Below are 23,443 nucleotides of genomic sequence, written 5' to 3' on the forward strand. Positions count from 1 at the left end.
TTGTAGTTGTCTGTAGAACTTGCTGCAGAGTAACAGTTATAATTAATTACTTGACAGACTGAATGTCTCAGAGTAGTTTGTCATCAACATGCACTGGTGACGGGTAGTTTGAGTGCTGAGGTGTTTGAGCATTCTCTAGTACATAGTAGTATAAAAAGCAGAATTTGGTCCTCTTCCAAGTTTTAAATTTGTCCTTGCCTTTCTGAAAAGTGGGAGGCAAAGAAAAGGTGATGCCATGTCTTGTTGAAAATATAAGCTTCTCCTACTACCTTGGACTATGAAATTGAAAGTGACTTTCTGTACTTCAGCTTTGCTTGATCCCTGTGCCTTGGAGAACACCATCTAAATCTGTTTTTGGCAACTTCTACAGCAGAGACATCACAGAATTTCACGGAGGGGTCTGTATTTGTGCACATATGATATAAATGATATGATAAAATTCCTAATTTAGGATGAAATATGTAAATTGTAATCTGAAGTACTTGATGATAGAGAGAATGGGATTCTTGAGAAATTTTGATGTGGTAAACATAAATCTGAATCTTTGTTGGCCAGTCTGGAGAGTTCTTCTTGTTCGTATGAGGTTTCCAAACATTTCTATGGTTATGCATTTGGCAGGCTTCCTGAGACTTTCATAGGTCAGGAAAGCATTGGAAAAAAATCACAAACACTTCCAGTCATCTAGTACAGTCATTTCATATAAGTGAGTAAACAGAGTGGAACAATGACTCCTTTTTTGCCTCACGTCTCTGTTTAGGTTCAAGGGTGAGCTGTTGATTGCTGGTGTATTTGTTCTGTTCTGTAGACGTTCTCAATCGAGGAAATTAATGCTTTAATTGGACAGAGGACTACTGTTTTTTCTTGTGAAGTGCCTTTTTCTTGAGGTGCTGAGAGCAGGAAACTGCTATGGGATTCCTGTCTTGCTGTTTCAAGTAGAGATAGCACTTGATTGATTAGCAGTACTTTTTTTGGTTTAATAAATAAAAAAGCAAGATAATTTTTTGAATATTTATCTTGTATTTGTCATTCCACAAGATGTGTTAATGTTTTGAAATGTCCTTAATGATGCATCTCTCTCTTGAAAATGCTTTTTGTATTGTTTTGAGATATTAGAGAGTAACTATGTTTTTCTTTTGAACTTTGTTTCATGGAAAGGTGGAAGAATACTGAAGTTTTTACCCACCTGAATTTTGTTATGGATTTTACTCAGGGACAAATTTTAGTCTGTGTATTGAACATGTTTAATTTTAGTGGTATTAAGGCACCAAGGCAAAATTTTAGAGTAAGGATTTTTCTAAAATTCATGTCTCATGGATTTTGGAATTCTGCAGCAAATATTTCTCTTCTGATTCTCATCCCAAGCTGCCGGGTATTTTAAAAAATGAGATTTTTTTTCTATCTCTTTCCATTTGGTTCTTCTTCACATTGCGTAGTTAAAGTGCCTTACATTTCTAATTTATGGACTTGAGAGACATGTTTTATGTCTGCAATAAATGCCTGAGAATTGCTGATGAGCTGCCTCCTCAATACCTATTATCTCTCTTCTGTGTTCCCTTAACTCCTAGGAGCCTCCAAGGTAGACCCAGGACCCCACTTTGGCTCTGCACAAACGCTGAACAGAGGCAGTACATGATTACAGAGGGATGGTGACTAAAAGGTGGGTAAGAGACTGTATTTTGTTCAGTCAGTAGATGATAATGTCATGGAGAGATGATGTCTGGAAAAAAGATTTGTGATGTGACTTTGTATACCATTACAGTTGTTCTGCCTTTCTCTTTTCCCTAAGCTAAGGAAATCCAACAAATGGAAATGGGAGGAATGAAAGAAAAAGAACCTGCAATTCTCCTGTCTTCTTACCTCTCTTGAATTATGCTCAACCTCAAAAAGGGAAACTATGTAAAAATGGGGATGTTTGTTTACAGTGACACTGAAAGAGTAATGTGTTTGAAGGTCACTATTTCAAGATGCTGTTTTGGAGGCTCCACACAAACACTTAACCATCAGTCTAAAAATGTCTTAGGAAAAGGAAGCCTGTATAGCTAAATGACCAGGTGGAGGAGACTATTAAAAGCAAGAGGACATCTTAAAAAAAGCTGTGTCTGTGTTCAAAGAAGGAAATAAAACCAAAACATCCCCCTATCAGGCTAAACAGAAAGTTAATGAATGCTTTTTTCAACCGCACCAGGAGCAGGAGGCCAGCTGGAGACTCTGTGTGGCCTGTGTGTAATGACTCTGTGGCAGAAATGATCCAAGATAAAGCCATGGCAGAAAACTGAGTAATTCTTGTGTGTATGTGCTCACCACTGAAAAGCGTGGGGTGGTTCCTGTTTTGGAAACCTTCTTAGGTTAGGAGAAACCTTCTCAGATTTAGAAGATTGCTTTTCTGGAACTAATTTAATGTTCTCAGTTTAGCAGGTCCAGATGTAGTCTGCCCAGTTTTTTTTAGGAATGGTAGAGTGAAATAGACCAGCTTCTGACTGTGATATGCAAATCCTTGCTTTTAAGTGTCTCACCAGTTGAATACTTGAAGATGTCTAATTTCATACCACGTTTCAGAAAACATTCATGTGGACTCAGGGAGTCTAAAAACCAGTGGGTAATCTGTTTAAACTGAGTGGATTAATTAAAAAGATTCGTGTCTCTCTTTTAGAAAGAGCATTGAGTATTACAGTGGAGATACTGAGAAAGGATTGATTTCTGTGAATAAAAGCCCAATTAAGAGGATGTTTAAGACCTGATGAACTGGTTAATATAAGCCTTCACCTACTTGAAGGATGTTTGCAAAGATGATGGAGCCGATGTTCCTAGTTGTGGCAAACCAATAGCAGGAGGTCAACATACACAGATTGCAAATTGAAATGTTCTGATTGGACATTGTAGGTAAATATTTTTCTGTAAGAGTGTAGTTCAGCACTGAATAAAACATGGGTTTGAGGGGGGGGTGACACCTCTCTGAGTAGAGCTTTCAAGTCTCAGTTGTACAGTGCTATGGTTGACCTGATCTTGTGTGGCTTTTCATGGCTGGGCAGACTGTCTGACTGGAGGACTCCCAGAGATGTTCTGTAGCCGGTGTTTTTGTGATTTGCAGTCTAATCACAGAAATGGCCTGTGGTCTTTGAAGGGGACAACTGGCATGCAGGTGAAAGACATCATTGGATGTATTGCTCTACTTAAATGATGAAAATTTATTTCATATTGAAAGTTCTCTTGAAAATTTTTTAAAGGAACTAAACAGGCACAAGTTAAGGAGGAGAACTGTGTTATTAACTTATTAACTGTTTTAATAATTGTTTAAATGGTAAGGAAAAAAGCTTCAGGGGAAAAATGTGTTGGAAATCACCGATGGATTCCCATAGATAGCTCTGTGAGTGCCCGCGGGTATTTTCATATTTATAAGTGACTTGGGACAAAAGTGTGGTGACAAGGTTTATTTCTGAAACTAAGTTTTATGGGACAAAAGAAGGTAAAAAAATAAAAGGGGCAGACTGAAACAAACACAAAAGAACCATGTAAAGCCAAATTAATTTTCTGCCATTAAAATGATGGAAGAAATTCAGGATCAGTAATGTTAAAGTATATTGAGTTAGCTTGAGGTCTTGGGACTATAAGCAGCAATTTATTGAAAAAAATCACCTCTATATTTTAGGAGCAATTGGGAAGCAAATTTATATCAGAAATTACTCTAAAAGGAGAGAAATTGAAATATTAGACCACTTTCGAAATCTGTGAAGTGTTTTGTCTTAAAGATGGTGTGCTGTCCTGGTCTCCTTATCTCAGAACAAGTGAAGTAGAATAGGAAAAGTTTCAGAGAAAGGCAACAAAAATGAAGAAGGGCAGCAGGATGCAGAACACATCAATGGAACAGTATTCCATGCAAGAGCATGTTTACATCTCATCTAGTCTAACTAGATGAGAATTTCCAGACTGGAAGAGAGAGAATAACCAGGTCTTAATGCTAGGTGTTTGTAAAATTATAGGAGCTGTGAGGTGTGTCGATGGGAAATGAATACTCAGTGCCACCTAATTTTATATTAGAAGAGAGATGAGCTGAAACAGACAGGAAACCGTTTTAAAGCTAGGAAAAGAAATGTTTTGTTTGGGGATTTTTTTTTTTTTGCACAGTGTGTAAGTTCTGAAATTCCTTGCCACAACATGCTGTGTGTGCTGCATGGTTATAAAGAGCTTCTGAAATATGGAAAAGGAGGTGGAAGAAAATAAAAAAAAGAATTGATAAACAAAGGTACTATCCCCAGGTAAGAAAGTTACTGAGCTGCAAATTAGGGAAAGTATGAAGTGTTTTGAGGAGAGTGGAAGAGAATTTTTGCATGTGGCTGCTCTAGACTTCTGCTCTTAGCTGCTTCTGAAGGCAGACTAGTAGGTCAGGCTGGATGTTTTGTCTCAGTTGGTTTTGTCATTTCTGTTAGGCTAAACAGCCAGCCTGACCCACTGTGGTGGTTCTTCAATGTTGTTTTATAAACAGTAAGGTTGCAGGGTGCAGTCCCAGAACTAACGCTATAACACTAACGCTATTTTAAAAAATAGTTATGTAATAACTACATAAGCTGTTATGTAATTTGAGGTCTCCCACAGTGCTTGGATCCTTTTCCCTCATTTTAAGATAAATCCTTTTAATCTTGTTTTGGCACTTGATAAATTACAATTAAATTTGTTTTAATATGTTCAAGCTGTTTCTTTGAGAGTTCAATTCTTAGTCAAAAAATCTCAGTTTTCTGTTTACCCTCTTCTCTGTACAGTCTGTAGTGCCTGTCAGGGAGCGAGGAATTACCCCAGAACACCTTTTCTCCATCTGTGAGTTCTAGTGAGACCCATTTTGGTGTAGAGACAGTAAACTTCAAGGGGAGAGATAAGCAAGATGAAATGACAAAACCTAAAGGAAGTACAAAGAGAAGGAGAAACTGCTGATAAATTTGGAGATACTTTTGTGCTTGTGAATTAACTTGAGGAGCAAAGTGTTGGAGTTATATTATCATGATCAAAGGGGAAAGGCTAAAAGTGACAGCATTGTATATGATAGCAGTTTAAATGGCTGGAACAGATCAGGTTACTGAAAGGAAGATGGTCATGGGAGAAAATTAGAGGAAAGTAGGTGAATTGATCTTAAGGAATTGAATGAAAATATGTAAACAAAGTTGAGGAACTACTGAATAAAGTTCTGAAGAGTTAACAGAATTTTAGGAGCTTAGAGAGGAGTGGATACTGGGAATGAAAGCAGCAGTATGCTTAGTTTTCTATCAGTGGTTTATGCATGGGAGATGGATGGATCCATGCAAGTATTGAAGAGTATTCCAACTTCCTGTACCAGTATGTGTACTTCCTCTGGGAAGCTTTCCAAGGGGACTTGAAATCAAAAATTTCGGAAGGGGAATTTTTTTTTTTAATTAGGTCAGAGAGGTTAGTTGCTCTTGGAAAAAATGAATTTTGTTAAAACAGTAGCAAAAATGAATCTAAAGAAGCTGAAATGGAGACTGAGAATTTCTAAGTAACATGGCCAAGACTTGCAAAGACCGAAATGACACGAAAATTTCAAATAGTAATGTACAGTCCTGAGGAAAGAGTATTTTTTTTGCAGGAAAAAGGGATACAAAGGTGTAGGTTAGATATGGATGGATAGGAATTGTAGAATAAGAACAAGTAAAAGGGAAAGAAGAAGAATTATATGACAGAAGTCATTACGAATTTAAAGTAATGCTTAGGTTAGCCATTTCTCCACCCACCTAATTCTTTCACCTCATCCATTTATGAAGAAAAGTTCTTCTTCTTGGGCTTCTGACTCTTCTGGTGTCTTCCTTGTGGCTCTGTGTGTAGTGATGAGGGTTTCCCTTTGTGGAGGACCTGTGGAATTTTAACAAATGAAGCATAACTATGAAAAGCTCATTAGTAGTAGTTGTTCCTTGTTATAAGAAACCTGCATTGCTTCAAAGCAGCAATAGCAATTTCAGAGTTGAAGGAGCTTCATTTTCTTGTGGGAACTTTGTGCCTGAAACTGCAGATCACTGAGCTGCAAACAGCTTTGTACTGAAGTGATGAATTGGGGTGTGCTTGAATCTGCATATGAGGTGAGGAAGGATCAGGGAGGGATGGATGAGGTCATTGTGCCTAATGGAAAACTCTTTGTTTCTTGCTGCAGAGAATGAGACTCTTCCCATTAAGGCCAGTTAAATCTCTGAGATTAATGGCATCTAGAAGCAGGGTTTTAACACCTGGTGTGAAACTAAATGGTCTTTGATTTATAATTTTAATCTATTTTTTTCTTATGCTTAAAATTCTAGTTAGGGGTAAAGTTCAGCTTCCCCCCCACTGACACAACTGCCCTCCTTTAGGTCACACTCCTTGCAATAGAGATGCTACCTTTAATTATTCCAGATACCTCTCATTTGTCTAAAGACTCATGGGATGCTTTCTCTTGTTGTGATGATTGAAAATGTCATAAGAATTTGTAGAAAAGGGCACTGTTTTGAGACCTTTTGAGCTGAAGCTGTTGATCCAAGTTTGGTGGATTTATAATTTTTTTTTTCACATGACAGAGATTTTTCTACTCTCAGTGTGTGCATTAAAATATGTATAATCTGTTTGCTCTGGAAGCCCTTTTGGCAACACCGCCGAAGCAGTTTGAATTATTTTTCACTCAGAATTCAGATTGTATCTTTATAAAATGTGGTGAAATCCAGTGCTGGAAAGCATGCAAGATTGACAGCCCTGGAAATTGAAATCCCTGTTAATCCATGTACTAGCTAGCACAGCCTAGCTGGAGCAGACTCTCTATCTTGGCAGCACAGCTCATGGTTAACCTGATGAGATGACCTCTGTTTCAGTTATTTATTGTTTACAGAGCACTGAAGGTTTGCAAAGATTTTTCACAGTAAAAGCAACATGTTTCAATTTCTGTTTTCAACATCTTTCTACATGGTGTGTTTATTACAGTATAAATACAGGTTCGTGTCTTTTAAAAAAGCAGAGCTATGTACTCTGCCCTAAATTTCTTCTGTAAAAGAGGTGTTTGTGTGTGGCTGTATTATTAGTTGTAGAAAGTGGTAGGGCTGTAGTGAAAGAAACAGAATGCATCATGGTGACATTAGCAATTTAGGATTTCTGCTGGATTACTCTGCAACTGTCCCATCAGCATCATGGTGAAAGTGGCATGTGACAGGAGAAAAAGTTGGCCACGTATGAAGGGATGGGGGGAATTTGTTCCTGTATCCAAATGTGCACCTCAGAGAGAGTCCCATCCTCTCCCTTCCCCCCTGTCTGGGAGGCAGCATGCTGGGGTAGACCGTAGCAACACATCATGCGAGGAAGTTTGGTATTACTCTTTGGTAAGTGGAGTATCATTCTCATGTTAAATGTCTGTCTTCTCAAGTTACACATTTCCTAACACTGCCAGAAATTGCCAGTTTTTACTTGGCTGGACGTACACAATATATGCAAGTTTCCTTGTTAGATGTGGTTTTGGGGTGAGGCTTTTTGTGTGTCCAGTCCCTTTTCTTTTTGCCCCTCTCTAGATCAAATCCGGCATTTTATTATTGCATGAGGTACCCAGTGGAAAGGCATTTCATCCCGAGCATTTTCCCTCTGGGCTCTTTATTTTGAATTCCATCGACCCTTCTCATACCTGTGATACTTGTATGTATTTGCACCACTGCTGCATAAAGTGACACTTTTCTCTGAATTTTCAACACCATACCCACAGCCAAGGGGAAGGTTTTATTTGTAAAGTATTTTATTGTTCTTGTGTTTTACCTTGTGCTATTAGTAGACACCATCTCCAAGGATTCCTTTTCATATGTTTGTTTAGTTTTTTTTGTTTTGGTTTTCCTTCAAGAGCTTTGATCTTGGGCTGTTGTCCTGGAAGTAGATTTAACAACATTTCTTTCTGTAGCAATGTGCAATTGACATCAATGCAGAGACTTAGTAAATAAAGGAGAAAGACTATAACTGCAAAAAGCTTACAGTAGAAGAGATTGAGACTGTGAGATTTTAATGTTTGAGAGCATTTTTAGTACCGCTGTCAGGTGAAGAAAAGAAATAAAAGCAGATGCAGGAAAGGAAATGTAGTGTTTTAGCATTTTTTTGGTGTTTACATGAATACCCTCTTCTGCTGATGACAGCATGTTTTGGTTACCTTAAAAAGGAGAAGAACTGAGGTCTGCAGAGACTAGGAGGATGAGGGTGGATGGAGTAGGGGAGCACAAAAATGGGTACAGGCCCTTCTGTATACATTTTGGGGGCGTGTATATATAATATATATTTTTGGTAGTCTCGGGCAACACTATTGGAAACTGCACATCATCCAGCCTTGGCATAAAATGAAGGGATGGCATGGAAGTTTCCCTTTAAGCAGCTGTGGAGGTTTTAGAAAAATTGGATACAAACTAACCAGCCCAAGAAAGCTGAATCTGTGCCTTTACTGTTGGTAAAATCTAAGCAAAGATGCAATCATCCTATGTGTTTCTATTTAGGGGCTGAAGGTGACCTTGACACGTTTGGTCTCTGAAGTGTGGATTCCTCAAAAGGAGCAGTCAGATCTGTGTTTCAGTGTATGCAATCTGTGCATACATACTGTATGCTTATAAGATTCCAAAGTGATAAATGAAAAATGATGGCTACAAAGATACCAAAGTGATTTTGTATATGATGGAGACATCAGTGACACTTCATGTAATTTAGTCTTTGACTGATGAAAGCTGTCAGGCACTGAGAAACCATTGGGATAGATGTCACTAAAGAAATTGAATTTTCACAACATTGTTAGTTTGGTTTTATTTTTTATTTTTTTATGGAATAGATTTTTTTCCTGAAAGCTTGTAAATGGAAATCATTAAAAGGAGCATCATCATTAAGAATTAGATAAACCATGGAAAGTAAAGTAATCTAAATAAAATAAGAGGATTTTTCAGACTGGGAAAAAAAATAGAGTGTATTGATATTATTATTTTTGAGACACAAATACACAGAGCAGGACAGTGTATGCTCTGAAGAAAACCCACAAGAGGCTTTCCTTTATTGAAACAAGTAAATCAAGAGCCATTCATTCCTCATTTAATTTTCAGCTATTTGACATCTCTTTATTTGTTGTTTCACATTGAGAGCATTACACCAGATAGTATATGATTTCTGTTGTGTCAAGTTTACTACTTTTAAACAGACTTAAAAATAGAACTTAAATTTTTAAAGTTCCATTGTTTTGGAGGAAGAAAATAAAGTTATGATTTATTCTCTTTAGAGGAACTTTTTCTTTCTTTCCTTTTTTTTTTTTTTTGTGTTGTAATCTATTTTAGGATCTAGTGAAAAAATAAGCAAGTTTGTATTTACAAGGTTCAGGCATGTGCAGGGATGTTCCTCATATGTGTAAAACCTTGTTATGTGGATATATGGGATCTTAAGTATAAGCATTGTAGTAATAAAGAATTTGGCCTTTTATTTTTGCAAACTCTGATGGTCTGGATATCTGGATATAAAATGGTCTTTGAAAATCTTTGTGCCTTCTCTTGTTTTTAAGTTTACGTGGTTTATTTCAGGAAAAGATTTATTAACTTGATATTTCACAGAAACTTTAAAATATCTGTATCTTACTTCAGGATTTAGTGAGTAACTAAAAATGTGGATGAACTTTCAAAAAGATCTAACAGAAACAATTTTTTTTCCTTCTGGCTTCTTATTCCAGGACTCTGATAGCTTTGTCAGGGTTCTCTGTGTTTCTGATTAACATCTTCAGAAGACAGAACTGATGCAGAGGGGAGCTGTTTGATTTTTCTGTTGCAGTTCTAACTGAATCAGAGATCTATATACAAAGTCTGATACAGAAGAGTGTAATTTGGATTGGTGGAACCCCCTTTGCTTATTGTCATGGGAGTTAATCATGGGATTAGAGGAAACATTGAACAGTGCTTTCATGTGTGTGTTAAATCTTCGTAAGTGTGTGATAAAAATCTTGTTGATGTATAAATTATATAAATCATCATCTTTGCAGTGATAGTGTTAAAGGCTACAAAGTGAAGTAGCAGCCTACTTGTCCCTTGGGCAATCTGCTCTGGTGGGAGGTGTCTGTGTGTCATGGGATGCCATGACCAGATGTCCCTTAAAGATGATCTTCAAGGTCACTTTTAACCAAAACTGTTCTGTCATTGTCTGATACTAATTGTATATTATCTGTACTGATTTGCGTAATCTGTGCAGACTGAACTGTTGGATGGTTCAGGCCACCTATCCCATTGGATAACCTATTGCTTATCCAAGAACTGGTGAAAGAATCCAGAAGCTTGGTGAGATACCTGTGTGTTTTGAATACTTACCTTGATAGAAAAACCATACATAAATGAATGGGTGGGCAATAGGAGTGTTCTGTAGCAGAGATGTGGGGTGGGAGCTCTGAGCTGCCTTACCTCTCCTCATCCTTTATCAGTCTGCTAAACCTTGCTGTCACTTAAGCTGTTGCTGTGAAAGCAGAATATATTGGTTGTTGATGGAAAGAAACAAATCCAAAGCTGGGAATTACATGGGAGTTGAGAGGAGTTCAGAGTCTGAAATGCATTTGCAGATGGGGCCATGGGGCTGAGGGGATTTGCCATAAAAATTGTGCTCTCCTCCACTGTATTTTGGCTGCCTTAGTTGTGACCACCCTGCATTTGCTGAGAAGTATTTAATACCCAGTGCCCTTTAAAACTGTGCCAAAGGGCTTCAGGACTGACCCAACTGCAAGAAGATGAAGTTGCCTTTATTATCTAAATAAAGCAGGCTGTCCAGTAGTCATTTCATGACACTTTGGAACTTTTCCAGTAGTTCTTTATGGTAGTAACTGCTTTAATATAATCTTAATTTTGGAAATTTGCCTAGTATTAATGTGCAGAATACCCATTAATAGTTTTGGTTTAACAGTAAAATTTTGTCCTTTAGATTGCTGATGCACATTTAAAATGTATTATATAAAGTTTCTATGAGAGCTAAATACCAAGTACTGTCAAGTACTTTTATACAGTGATAAATGAAATGACAGAGAATTCTTTTAAGTTGGATGTAATTTTTTTGAAAAAACCCAGTTATCTGAAATTGCGATATCACTGTCTTCCTTCTGGTTTCTCTTTACATCCATGTGCAAATTTTGGCACAATTTTTAGTACAGTTTACAAATATAAAACATTATGTCCAGATGGCTACAGCAATAATCTGTGATGTGATGATCTTCTTTTTTAATTATTCAACACATGTGACTCCAATCTCTGTGTTGCCTTTTCCCAATAAATATAGAACGCAACAGCTAAGCTTGCATTACTTTCTTATTGCCTCTTTTTTACCTGCTTCAATTAACTTTGCCTTTGCTTGAAACTACTTTTGTACATCTTTCAGATCTGACCTTCTCCCAGTCCTGAACTGGTGCTTTTACTTCAGTCAAGCCTTGTTTATAAATGGGGTTTTTTGGTGTTTTTTAGTTTTTTGGACAGCTTTCAACACAAGCTTTTGTAATTTAAGAGTATTTTGTATATAATGAAGTTTCAGCACATTGTTAATGCAAATTAAGTCACAGCTTTGCTTGTAGTTCTGATCCTGGTCCCACATAGATTCTTAATTCTCATTGGTGAAATTTCAAAATTCACTTTCTCTGTGACTGAAAAGCTTGCAGAAAAGCAAGACTCAGACCTTAGCAGAAAATGGAAACATGGCTTTGCTTGGTCAGAGGGGCATCCAGCCCAGCATCTGGTCTTAGGAGCAGCCAATACATGGCTCAGGGAAGAGGGTGGGACCACAGCAAGCAGCAAGAAGGATTTTTCCTGGACATTTTTTCAGTTTCAGGTTAAGGAAGTTCCTGAATTTCACAGTGCAAAATGGGAGTTTCTAGATATTTTATAGCTAGCAATGGGTCCGTTTTCTGAAGGCCTTCCTGACCGCATTTTGAAACTTTGTAATTTTTTTTTAAATGAGCAGAGCCCTGTTGTATGGACTCTGTTCTGAACTCCTGTTACTCTCAGCACTTGAAACTGTGTTTCTCCTACAGAACAGCTTGTGTTCTATGTCGCTGATGGTGGTGACAGTCTGTTGGGCCCTAAGAAAATGTGTTTGGTTTGTCAATAATAATACCAACTGGAAAAGGAGCAGGCAAGTGTTGTGTAGAGAGAAAAAGAGAAGATGAAATGCACGGCTATATGTGTTGATCCCTTATTTGTTACAGTTTTTCCTTCTCCGTTTCCTTTTCCTGGTCTAGCTGACACTTTTGGCCTTTCCTGGATCATTTTCTTTCACTTCATGCCTTTTCCTTGTTAAACCTCTTTTGTTTCTTCTTTCACTTTTCAGACTTTTATTTGCAAAAAATCATTACCATTTCATTTTTTCCATTTTTTTGTAAAAGAAAAAACTTTGCTGACTTTTCAGTTTTCCGAGGTGGAGAATCCTTCCTTTTACTGCCTCGTTTCTGGTGGCCAGTCTAAGGATCGGAGTTCAGTGGATGTTCTGGGCATGGCATGGGGAAAGGCTCTCTCAATGACTGGAACAAGGTACTAGATATGAGTGGAAGGAAACTTTAAGTAGGAGTCTGTGTCCTGGGAGGATATCAAAAAGGCTGAGGAGCTAATGCATAGCTAAGGAAAAAAAAAGTATTTAAAAAAAATTGCTGACATTTTATTGGGATTTGGGCCTAGTCTGTGCTGATTTGGCTTTATTTCTAATCCTAAATTGCCTGTAGTTCTCATTTGCCTGGTCCTGCTGGGTTGGCCTGTGCTTGCTCAGGAAGTTGAGCTCCACTGGCTCTACACTCCACTGATGAGGCAGAGGAGCCCACAATGTGATAATTGAGTTCCAAGGTGTTGTTACAAACTCCTGGCTTCACTCAGGCCAGTGTTCTTGAAGCAGTGCTTCCTTTGCTGAAATCACAAATACCAGCTCTGGGAGAAGTGCTGGGGAAATAGCTTTGATGACAGATTCTTGTTTTATGACTTGTCACCCCTAGCTACAGATATTAGCTGTCTTTTGGCAGAATGTCACTATGAATTCAAGGACTGATTTTTGACTGTGCTAGTCAATGACAGCTGATGGCTGTCTGCCTCTTGCAGAACTTAAAATTCATGCCATTGCAGAAATGAATGACAGCTTTAAAAAAAAAAGTTGAAGGAACTCAGTAATCATTTTTTTAATTGAAGCTGACTCTCACTTTATGCAAATACAAATTAGTATATGCTACTCTGCTGCATAGTAAACAGTCTGCATTGCTGGGTCCGGTGATGACGCTTGATAGTGTATGGCTGGATTATTTCACTGAAGAAGATCTGTAGTTTCCAGTCTCATCTCAGTGTTTAGTGAGATGATCTTTGAGCTATTGCTCTGATCTAATTGTGTATCTGACTTATATGCAAATTGTTTTTCTAAAGGTACACTGAGTAAGGAATGTATTTCAAAGTAATTATACTATAAAGAGGTATAGATTTGTGGTTTTTGTGCATTTGACAGGAAATAGTATATGCTACAGTAAAAGCAGCTTCTTGGGGCATTTTGTTTGACTTTTTGTGGGTTTTTTTTTTTTTTTTTTTTTTTAGAGCCCTCTTTAAGCCTGCTTCTGCCCTCCATCCCTTTTTCCTTCTGACCTCCAGGGCTTGTCACTACTGGTGGATTGAAAGCATACACATTGCCTTAGAATTTAGCTAAATTTTTGGTAGGTGTGATGACAGAGTCTTTTTATATATTCTTTTCTCTAACAGTCTTCCTCTCAAATGTTTTGCATTAGTTTGAGGAGTTTGGCTTTAACAAATCAAGAAGAATTACATAAAGAGGCACTGAGCTACATTGCAGAGGTATTCATGATGCCCTCTTTCCTTATTTGTGTACATGCTTACTAGTGATAACACAGCATTTTTTTTGTGAAGAAACGACAATTTTCCCTGTTTTCTTGTCACTTGCAGCAGCAAGTGTTCTCTTCTTTTAATAAATTGTAAAAAAGGTACCACTGGCAGTATAGTAGACAAACTGGGTATTTTTCATTAAATTTTCATGACCAAAGATGAAATAATTACTACTATTTTAGAGTGTATGCAGTAGCAATATGGAACAACATCTTTCTTTGTACTCATAATTCCGTTGTCATGAACGCACAGAATGTGCAGTTTGTTTCATTAGTTAAATACTTTTTCCCCAGGCTTGTGCTAGGACAAAAAGGTCATCTGGAGTAGTTACTTCACATGAGCAATTTTTTTTCCAAATCTTCACTGTTTTGCAAAGATGTGGAGCAAAGTGCCCAGAGAAAGTGGAATGAGTCTCCTGCAACAAATTACATGGGCAGCATCTGCAAGAGTAAACACTGGTGTGCATGTAAAGAAACCCCAGACCTGCTTGTGAATGCCTGTACCCAGAACCTGTTCTGAAATTGGCATCTTTTAAACATGCCAGACCCTGCTCTTTGTTCACTTACATTGACGTAGGTTCACTTCCTCTTTTACTAAAAATGTAGTTTGAATCTGTCACTTATAGAATCACCAAAGATAATTCTTTGAAAGCATCTTAGCTTTGGAGCTGCAGCTAGTGTGGCAGCTTTTGCATACAGTGACTTCTTTTGATTGAACAAAGGAAAATGTAGTTTATAATTCAGAGGTAAATTGTACTTTCAACATGGTGTGCTTTAAGTGATCTAGAAATATTGACATCCTGATTATTTGACTTTATATATATGACTTCAGTGCCTGGAAGGAATAGTCTTTAAATGAATCTGCTTGGACCTAGCAGTAGCAGTTACCTGCCTTGCATGCTTAGCTGTGCACACTTTTTCTCTTTTTTTGGTTCAGCTGAAACAGAAAATCTTGAATTGCTGGGTTATTTTTTTTTCATCAATGAGGCCTAATTGGTCTCATTCATCTTTATATTTCTTCTAGGCAAGCTGGATCAAAAGAAAGGGAATGAGGGATAGAGTAAGTGCACAAGACTCTTTACGTACAGGAATAAAATAATATATTGAAATAAATTGCATCTTATAGCACTGCTTATTTTGCTTTCTTTTTCATTTTGCATCTTCAGATTGTTTTGCAAACTTGTAAAATGCAATTTGTTGAAAGTCTGAATAAAGGTCTCTGATAGAAAAGTTATGCAAATGACAGGTCAATGTGCAAATATTTGGCAATAGTTAAAAAGCTGGTCACTGTCACTATTTGGATATATGTTTTGAAGAGTTTTGACCTGACCATTATTGTCATTGTTGAGAGATACTTACATATGTAAATTATACAGAAAGCAAGGAAACTGGTTGAATCTTTTCATGTTTATTCTCTTGGCTTTGTCTTGTCTTGTCATATTGCTTCAGGCTACCTATCCCTTCTTGGCATGAAAGCTGCACTTTCAGTAAGGAGAGGGATGATTGCATGAAAGATTACTTTGTCTGCTTCAAGCCCTCTGACTTGTTGCAGTGTCTCAGGTCTGTGTTCCACAGGCTCACTCAGCTGCTGTCTCAGGCAGCAATGGAGCTGGTGCAGTGGTCTTGGCTCAAGGATGTACAGAAGGGAGCAATCCAGCCTTCACAAGTTCTGTGGGAAAAGATTCAGTTTTGAAGTCTTTTCTAAGGTGTCTGTTCATCGCTTCATGCTATGGGTGTATGTTGAAGGTGTATGCTTCTTTGTAGGGGGTTTATTTGTATTTTTTGTGAGGGTTTGGGTTGTATGGTTTTTTGGGTTCTTGGGGGAAGAGTTTTGGTTGGTTGGTTTTCCTTGTTTTGTTTGTGGATCTTTAAAAAATACATTTATTATTTTTCACTCTAGCAGTGTATTAGGTGCAGTTTCCAGACTCCTTCCTCCTTCCATGCATACACTAGTGTAGTGAAAGGGTAGAAACTTAAAGAACTTGTGATAAGGTTTCTATCTACTGCCTTAATTTGTTGTTCTTCTGTCAGTTAGGGCCTCTGAGGATTCTCCTCTGAGTTGTTGCAAGTAAGCTTCACCTCACAGTTCCCTACAATAATGTGTTTAAATTAATACATCAAAAATCATTCATATACTTAAATTAATAAAATAGTGCAATACACATAAACAGCTAGAGGTTGAGGTAGAGAGTAGTTTAGGCTGTTACTCTTTTTTTCTGAGATATATGGTCAGAAGTGTATTCACACCTTTCTTCCTCCTCCTTTCTCCTTGTTTTTGGATATTCTAAATGAGAGTGTTTCCTGTCTCAGTTTTTGCCATGTGAGATACATGCAGTGTGAGGAAGAGTTCAGCTAGTGAGGAAAAAAGTCTTTGACCCCAAAATTCTTCCACAGCATGACTATAACATGCAAACAGCTGTGTCAGAGACCACCTATAGCATGTAAGTAGTGTGTCGTGAAAGAGAATGCTGTTTGGATTTAGAGGCCAAGGAGAGGTGGTGTTGTGAATGAATCTTTGTTACTGCTACTGAGTTTTGCTCACAGGGCACAGGTGGGAGAAGTCCTCTTGATACCTGCAGGATACAAGATATCAGACCTGTTAACATTTAAATCTTAGTTCTTACTAATACCACTCTTACTCCCATGAAATTAAGTATCCTTTTTGTAATGGAAACCAAGTCTTCCATACCTATGTGCATATTTAATATTTGGATAAAGGGTGCTGGTAATTTTCTTTTTTTCTGGAGAAACAGGATTATCCTTTTTCCTGTGTTTGCTGAGTAGAGTTGGTTTTTTTGAAACTTGGCTGGCATATGGAAGCCTGGTTACATAAACACTATGGGCTTCATTTACAGCCAAAGAGACGGAGAAGGCTGAGATTTCAGTACAAATGTTTCATTTTCTTCTTGTTTAATTATTTTCCATTATAGTCACACATTTATGAGTATTTCTTTTAATTTTTTTAATATTATTTCTTTTAATTTTGAGAGTTTCAAAATTAAAAGAAATAAAGTTTTGTTGGTTTTTTGTTTCTGGTTTTTTTTTTTTTTTGATTTAACATGGAATTACCATATTCCTAGGTCTTGGGGTATGTGCAAGAAAAACATTTTTTTGAGACCTTATGAAGGTATCAGGCCTTCATTTTGCTTCCTAAATGCACAAACATAATCTTACAGAAATATGAATTAGAAGTAGCTGTTAGTAGTGTATTTGTATGATCTTTAAGTTAGGAATAGGAACACTACAACCCTCATAAACTACTTGAATTTGTGTAAGAATAGTGCATCATGCATATAAATGTCAATCTTACAGAAAATGAACTATAAAACATTGGAACAAGTGCTTTATGCACTACAGACATTAGTATCCAGAATTTCTATGACCAGATACTGCGTGTTTTAAGCCATAGACAATTTGTAGGGCCAGATTCTTATTGGTAAATGGCATCATGAGACACTACTTAGGAAGGTAAGGATATGAATCTGTCTCATAGCTTCTCCTCCTTTTTTTTCCAGTAACTTAAGAAAATTTAGCAAAGAAGCTAAAATTGACTATTAAATTTACTGCTCAGATGTATTATGCCTTTGATCTATTTATTTTAGTTTAAATGGATGAGGATTAGAAGTGTCCATGTCTAGGCTGGAAAGATACTAAAGGCAGCAAAATAAGGTGGTAAGAGAAGAGCAGTTAGTCTTATGAAGTCTGGTGCTAATAATGTTAGGGACCAGTGTTTACTATCGATTCTGCTTTCTGAATGTAGCTTTTAGAGCACACTACTGTTATTGTGGAGTGTTTTTTTCATTAACAGCCCTTTGTTTTATGCGTTTAGGATGTTTATTTTACGCAAATAGAAAGTTTCCACCTTATTAAACAGCACACTACAATTCAGTGAGATCAAGCATACTAGAACTCAAAATTGCTGATTTTCTTTTCCTGAATGTCTCCATTAATTAGCAGAATGACATTTCTGCTTTTATGGAGCTGTCTTAAATCTCTGGTCTTCCCTCATGAAAGGCAGTGATGTCTCATTTCTGTGTGTCACCAGCACGCAAGCCTGTGTGACTCACTAAAGCTGCTCGTGGTGAAGGTTTCTTTTGGGTTGTATGATTAGGTTGTAACTCCTTGGCACATTTTTAGGGATGAAATGAAAGGAACTGGGTTGGATCTAAAATTATAATGACACTGTACATATTCTATTACTTATATAAGGGTCTGGTTATTGGATGTTTCAAAAAATCAGGAAGTTGACCTTCAACTTTTTTCTGATTCAGAACAAAAACCATTACATTGTTCATTGATACCTAAATTTTCCTAGAAAGGGGTCTTCATCATTTGAGTCTGCAATTCGCAGCCTTGTCATCAGTCAGGAAATGGATGAGGACTAAGCCAGTGTCAGAAGCAGTGACCCTCACTGCTGTAAGGCAAAAGTGTGTGTCAGAGCATTGAGGTGAATCTTGTCCTACTCCTTTCTATGCTGTTCCATACAAACTCTACAGATAGGCAAAAAATACATGCTTTAGGGCTGTTGTTCTCTCAAAGTAGTCATTCATGTGAGGGAGCAATTCCTCTTCTACCTTGTACTTGCAAGAAGTCAAAGTACTCCTTCATCTCTGAGGAAAGCAAGGCAAGAAGCAGTGGATCCAAGTGAAGGGAAGAGAGATTTAACTATGTTTGCCCTCTTTAAGAGGATAAAATAAAAAAATGTTGGAGAACATTCTTTTCCCCTCATGTTACAAAACAAAAGAGAGGGGGTAATGAACATTGATTTTTTTTAATCCTGCTGGGTGATCAATTTTCCTAAATTGGGTAACTGATGATAGGTTTGTGAAGTGATTAGAGGAGCAGCTGACAGTATAATTTGGAGTAGTCAGATGCTGCACAAAAAAGAAGCAATGTTGTTTTGTTTTAAACATCAAGATTTGTCTATTTTTTCCTATGGTTTGCTCTTGTTCTTAAATAAATTTCTTTGAATTCTCCAGGTGCTTTTCCCACATGAGTGCCAGAAGAGTAGACAGTTAAAAGAAGTGACTGCTGTGGAGGACAGCATGACCACCATGAGAGGAAGCTGCTTCCTCACACTGCTCTTGGCAGGACTTGGGGTGTTAGGAATACTGGAGTCAACAACAACAGAAGATACCCACTGCCACAGAGCTGAGCACCCAATTATTGCATACAAAGGTAAGATGTAAATGCCAAAAATCTTTTCCAGAAGTAGGCTAAGTATTGTGTAATCACTTTATGGAAACCTCTGCTTTTAATGTAGAATGACATGGGAAAAAAGGTGCATTCAGTGCTGTTGCTTAAAAATCTGGGCTCTATTCTATGCAAATTAAACGCAACTAAGCTTTCAAATTTTGTTCAGCATTTGTAGCTGAATGTATCACTTAAAGGTTGGTGACCCATGGAGTTATTATTTTCCAAGTGCACAATTCTACATGTGTGTCCTTAAGTTCATGAAGGACTGTGTTCAATTGCCTCCCCTTCTTCATTAGGGTGTTAAACAAGATGGGTCCCAGGATCAACCCTTGTGTTATTCCACTTGTTGGTGGCTCAGGTGGAGTAAGGGGTATTAAACATTTACTCTCCAAATGATAGTTCTTGCTAAACAGCAGATGCCTTCTTTGATATCTTAGTGGAGGTATTGAGCCCCTCAGGATCATCCATTTCTGCTGTCACTAGGTTAGATCTGCCCAAGTCAGATGTTTTCCCTGTTCAGCCTTTCATCCCTGTTCAAACTTCCATTACTATTGGAGTGGTAGAAGCTGTTCCTGTTGTCCTTGACATTCCATGCAAATGGTAACTCCCTCTGAACTTTGTTTAACCTGATGTAGTCCCTGCATGCCCAAAAGGTCTTTCTAAATTCCTCCTTATCCCTGCTTATGCCTGATACAGCCCTTTTTGCATTGGAGCTACGTGAGTTCCTTCTTTCACCAGGACAGCCTCTTCATACATGTGGTTGTCATCCTGAGTGTTGGGGTGGAACGCTGAGGAACAGTTGGAACAAAGCAAAGAATAGTTGGAGGATGTTTTCTGTAAAAACCTGAGGCAGTTATAACTTATGTGTCTTTTTTTTTTTGTTTATTTGAATTGAGAATTTTCCATTACTGTCACAACTTAGAGGGAGTTCCAAATAGTTTCTAGTTATGAGGATATAGGGATTAAGATGTATTATATTACACACTGCATTCCTCCTGTTTTTTCAAGAAAGCACATGTGTAAGTTTTTTATTTCAATGAAATAGAATTAATTGAATTTTAATTGGAAAAAGATTTGTTTCTATTCTTTTCATAAACTTTGAGAAAATAATGTTGTGTTTTTTCCAGGAACTATTTTGTTCTGGCACTTTAATGGTTTAATAATAGTAATGGTACCAGCTGTCCTGTTTTTCAATACGCTGGAGAATGAACTCTGTACCTCAGAACAGCAAACCACCAGTGTATTGTGAAGGAGGGACCTTTTTCACTCCCTTATTGATGGGCTAAATAAGTGTGAGTTATTCTGATGAAGTACCTGGTTTCCTTAGCATTCATATTGTGGTATAATTTAGTTTAAAATGCTATTTTTTATCAGAACACGCATACACAATATTCTAAATTAAAGTAATTAAAGTAGAACAGTTAAAATTCTGGTACTTAGCTTCTTAATTTCACAAACCAAGAGATCACTGCATGTACTTTTTGGTTTTGTATATGCAACTGTAAAAGAAAATAATTGAGACTCATTAGCAGTGCTATGTTCTAGGAGTTGATTAAAAATGTGTCATTTTATTAATCTAATTCAGCCAATATTTTGGAGGGTTTCTTGAATTTTGACCGATCCTGCCTTCTAGACCTCTCTTGTTCTCTGTTCTCTGTCATATTTAATTTCTAGTGATGTCCTTCCAGTTCTAAGTCACTATGCTAAGGCTTTTTAGGAATGGAGGCCATATTGTTCCAGTTGCATTTTTTGATATAGCCAAAGATAGTGTCACAGTTCAAGTTTACCCAAAAAAACCCAATTTATTTTTACTGTAAATATATGTGGGAAACATAATTATATAGAAACATTAATGGTCAGACCTTTAATATGAGATCTAGTAAGATTTTGAATGCCAGGGTCCCTCTTGACCTTTTGGTAAAAATACTATTAATTAGTACATATCCATGACATACTTTAGCCTTTATGAACCAACATCTCTTGAAAAATATTCTAACAAGTGGTAGTTCATACTTCACACAATGATCTTCTGGGAGTCCTTAATAACTCTTGAAAAGTGCATGTAGAAACACATTTGCAGTGCAGTATACAGCATGTGATAGATGGGTAACCTAGTTGGTGTGGGCACACAGCATTTGATTTGTAGTTGCAGGATGGCCAGTTAATGGAAAACAGAAGTTTTGAGACCCCAGGAAAAAGTGCCTTATCTTTGAATCTGTATGTTAGGAATGGCTTAATTGGGATATGAGAATATAAGGAGAGAGATGTGTGTGAAAAGCCACTCTCTGAATGAGTTGGCAAGTTTCAACCAACCTTACTGATATGCATGGTCTTCCTGAGGCATTTGCTGACTTTGTGAATGCCTATAGGAAAATGCTCTCTGTATTTATTGATGTCATTAGTGCTGCTAGATCAACATTGAGTTGAGAAATCCATTTATTACAGTTAAAATCCCTTTGACTGCTGCATTAATGCCCTGGTCTGTAAAGTCATCTTGTAGCAGTGTTAGATCCACCAGAGCTAAATTCTGTGTGGCTGTAGTACTGAAATACTGTGGTTGATGCTGAACATCAGCCAAGGCTGAGTGCTATTGAGTGGTAGGTGCTTTAGAGCTTGTAAACTCAGTACTAACTTTACAGAGATGTCAACACTTTTATTTTATTTATAACTGATCAAAGCCCTCTTTTTTTTGTAGTTTCTGGTATGCCAAAGTAGCAGTGTACTTATTTGATTTGTCTTCCTTTGAGAGGTAAGGTAGATGAAGTATAAACTATTAAATAAAACTAATGGAGTGAGAGTCTGGTGTAGTGTATGGGTGAACAGCTGCAAAAAAAACCTAATAAAAAGACAAAATAGTCCCCAGGAGTTGTCACAGTGAAAAATGAAATGGGAGTATATCTCCTGAAAGAGCTTGCTTTCTTTCCCACTGCTCATCAAAAATTGCTCACTTAGGTGATGATTCTGTCAGACTACCTTGTGTAGAGATGCATATACTATTTCTAGCACTGATTTTTCCAGCTTAATGGTTTTAGTTGAAGACTGTGATATATCTTCTGATAGAAAAAGGCAAGAATTTCACCCAGTTGAGAAGCAGTTGAGAACTTTTGCTCAAGTACTTTGTTAGCTGGTGGAAGAGGAAAAAGATGATGCAGTAGCAGGAGATGCTCACACTTTGAAAGGATTTTTGGCATGATCTCAAAGATCTCATTTTATGTTTTTCATACACAGTATTAATAACCATGTTGTAGCAACCATGCTATTTATCTACATAATTAATATTAGGACTGCAAAATGCACTTTTTTGCTCTCCCAGAATCTATAAGAAAGGCTGCTATAGATCAGAAAATGTTGGCAGCTCTAAAATTTCTTATCATAGAGCTTCCTTAAACTGGAATAAGATGCTTTGTGTCTTCCTTGGAAGCTTAAAATTTCCTTTTCTCATTATTTAAAGTTGTTAGACATTATCACGGAAAACAGATTTCTATAAAATAGACCTCTAAGTATTGGATTGACAGGATCAGCCCAGGAGTGAGCAGTTCAGTGTTTCATGTGGTGAAACTGACTGATGGTGCATGGTCCCTCTTTGAAGTTCCTTTCTCTCTCTCTAAGGAGGATTCTGCATCTAGAAGTGGAAAAAATGTGCTAATCTGTTGAAATGCAGGCTTAAAGAAAAAGTTTAAAAAAATGTAAAAAAAAAGAATCTGTCTTCATATGCTAGGAAGTCATCAGCTGTACTAACTAATTCCAATAGTTGGAGTCAAGGGCTTATAAATCAAATGTAACTTAGAACTGGATGAAAGGAAAGAGGATGCAGATCATGGAATGGATGCACAGAGACTCACTGTGAAATCCTTGATCTTTACACACCTTTCTAAATGCTTACAATGTAAAAGAAAAAAAAAAGGAAATTATGCTTGAGGTAGCTTAAGAGTTAGGGCAGAAAAAGCGTTTAAATAAGCTCCTCATTAAAGATGGTCTTACAAATTTTATTTGTATTAAATTTTATTTTATTTGGATGTACTTTTTGTTTGCATATAGATATGAAATATTAGGTCTGTAAGTGTATTAGGGTTTACTGATGGTCAGCTACTTGGAAAAGACCAATTCTCCTATTATAGTGAAGGAATTATAGGATGGTGTTTAACTTGAACAGTTAGAAAAGGCTGTAAAAACCACATTTGCTCTATGGGAAACAACGATGCTTTATAAAGATTGAACTATTCTTAAGCAAAAAAACCCAAAGCAAAACAGTTTAGTTGTGTTATGTTGTCTAAATATTTCCAGCATTTCATAGTCCACCTGCTCTACAGAGCCTTTGTGGTAGCTCTCTGTGGACCTGACCTTTTATTAAAGCATATGAAAACTCAACAAAACAAAACCAAAAATGAAAGAAATCAACAAAAAGAA

At 37.1% G+C, this 23,443-nt stretch overlaps 1 protein-coding gene across 3 annotated transcripts in view; it reads left to right on the forward strand.

Moving 5' to 3' along the window:
* Positions 1-23,443, forward strand: part of SEMA5A (semaphorin 5A) — a 314,290-nt gene that overhangs the window by 79,968 nt on the left and 210,879 nt on the right. For all 3 annotated transcript variants that reach the window (XM_064705520.1, XM_064705522.1, XM_064705521.1), the window contains 2 exons: positions 1,566-1,657; positions 18,820-19,018. In XM_064705520.1, coding sequence (XP_064561590.1) covers positions 18,886-19,018 — 133 coding nt within the window. In that variant the 5' untranslated portion in view covers positions 1,566-1,657; positions 18,820-18,885. The remainder of the gene's footprint in view (positions 1-1,565; positions 1,658-18,819; positions 19,019-23,443) is intronic.

The sequence above is a fragment of the Zonotrichia leucophrys genome, chromosome 2, assembly GCF_028769735.1.
Source record: "Zonotrichia leucophrys gambelii isolate GWCS_2022_RI chromosome 2, RI_Zleu_2.0, whole genome shotgun sequence".
NCBI classification, from domain to species: Eukaryota; Metazoa; Chordata; class Aves; order Passeriformes; family Passerellidae; genus Zonotrichia; species Zonotrichia leucophrys.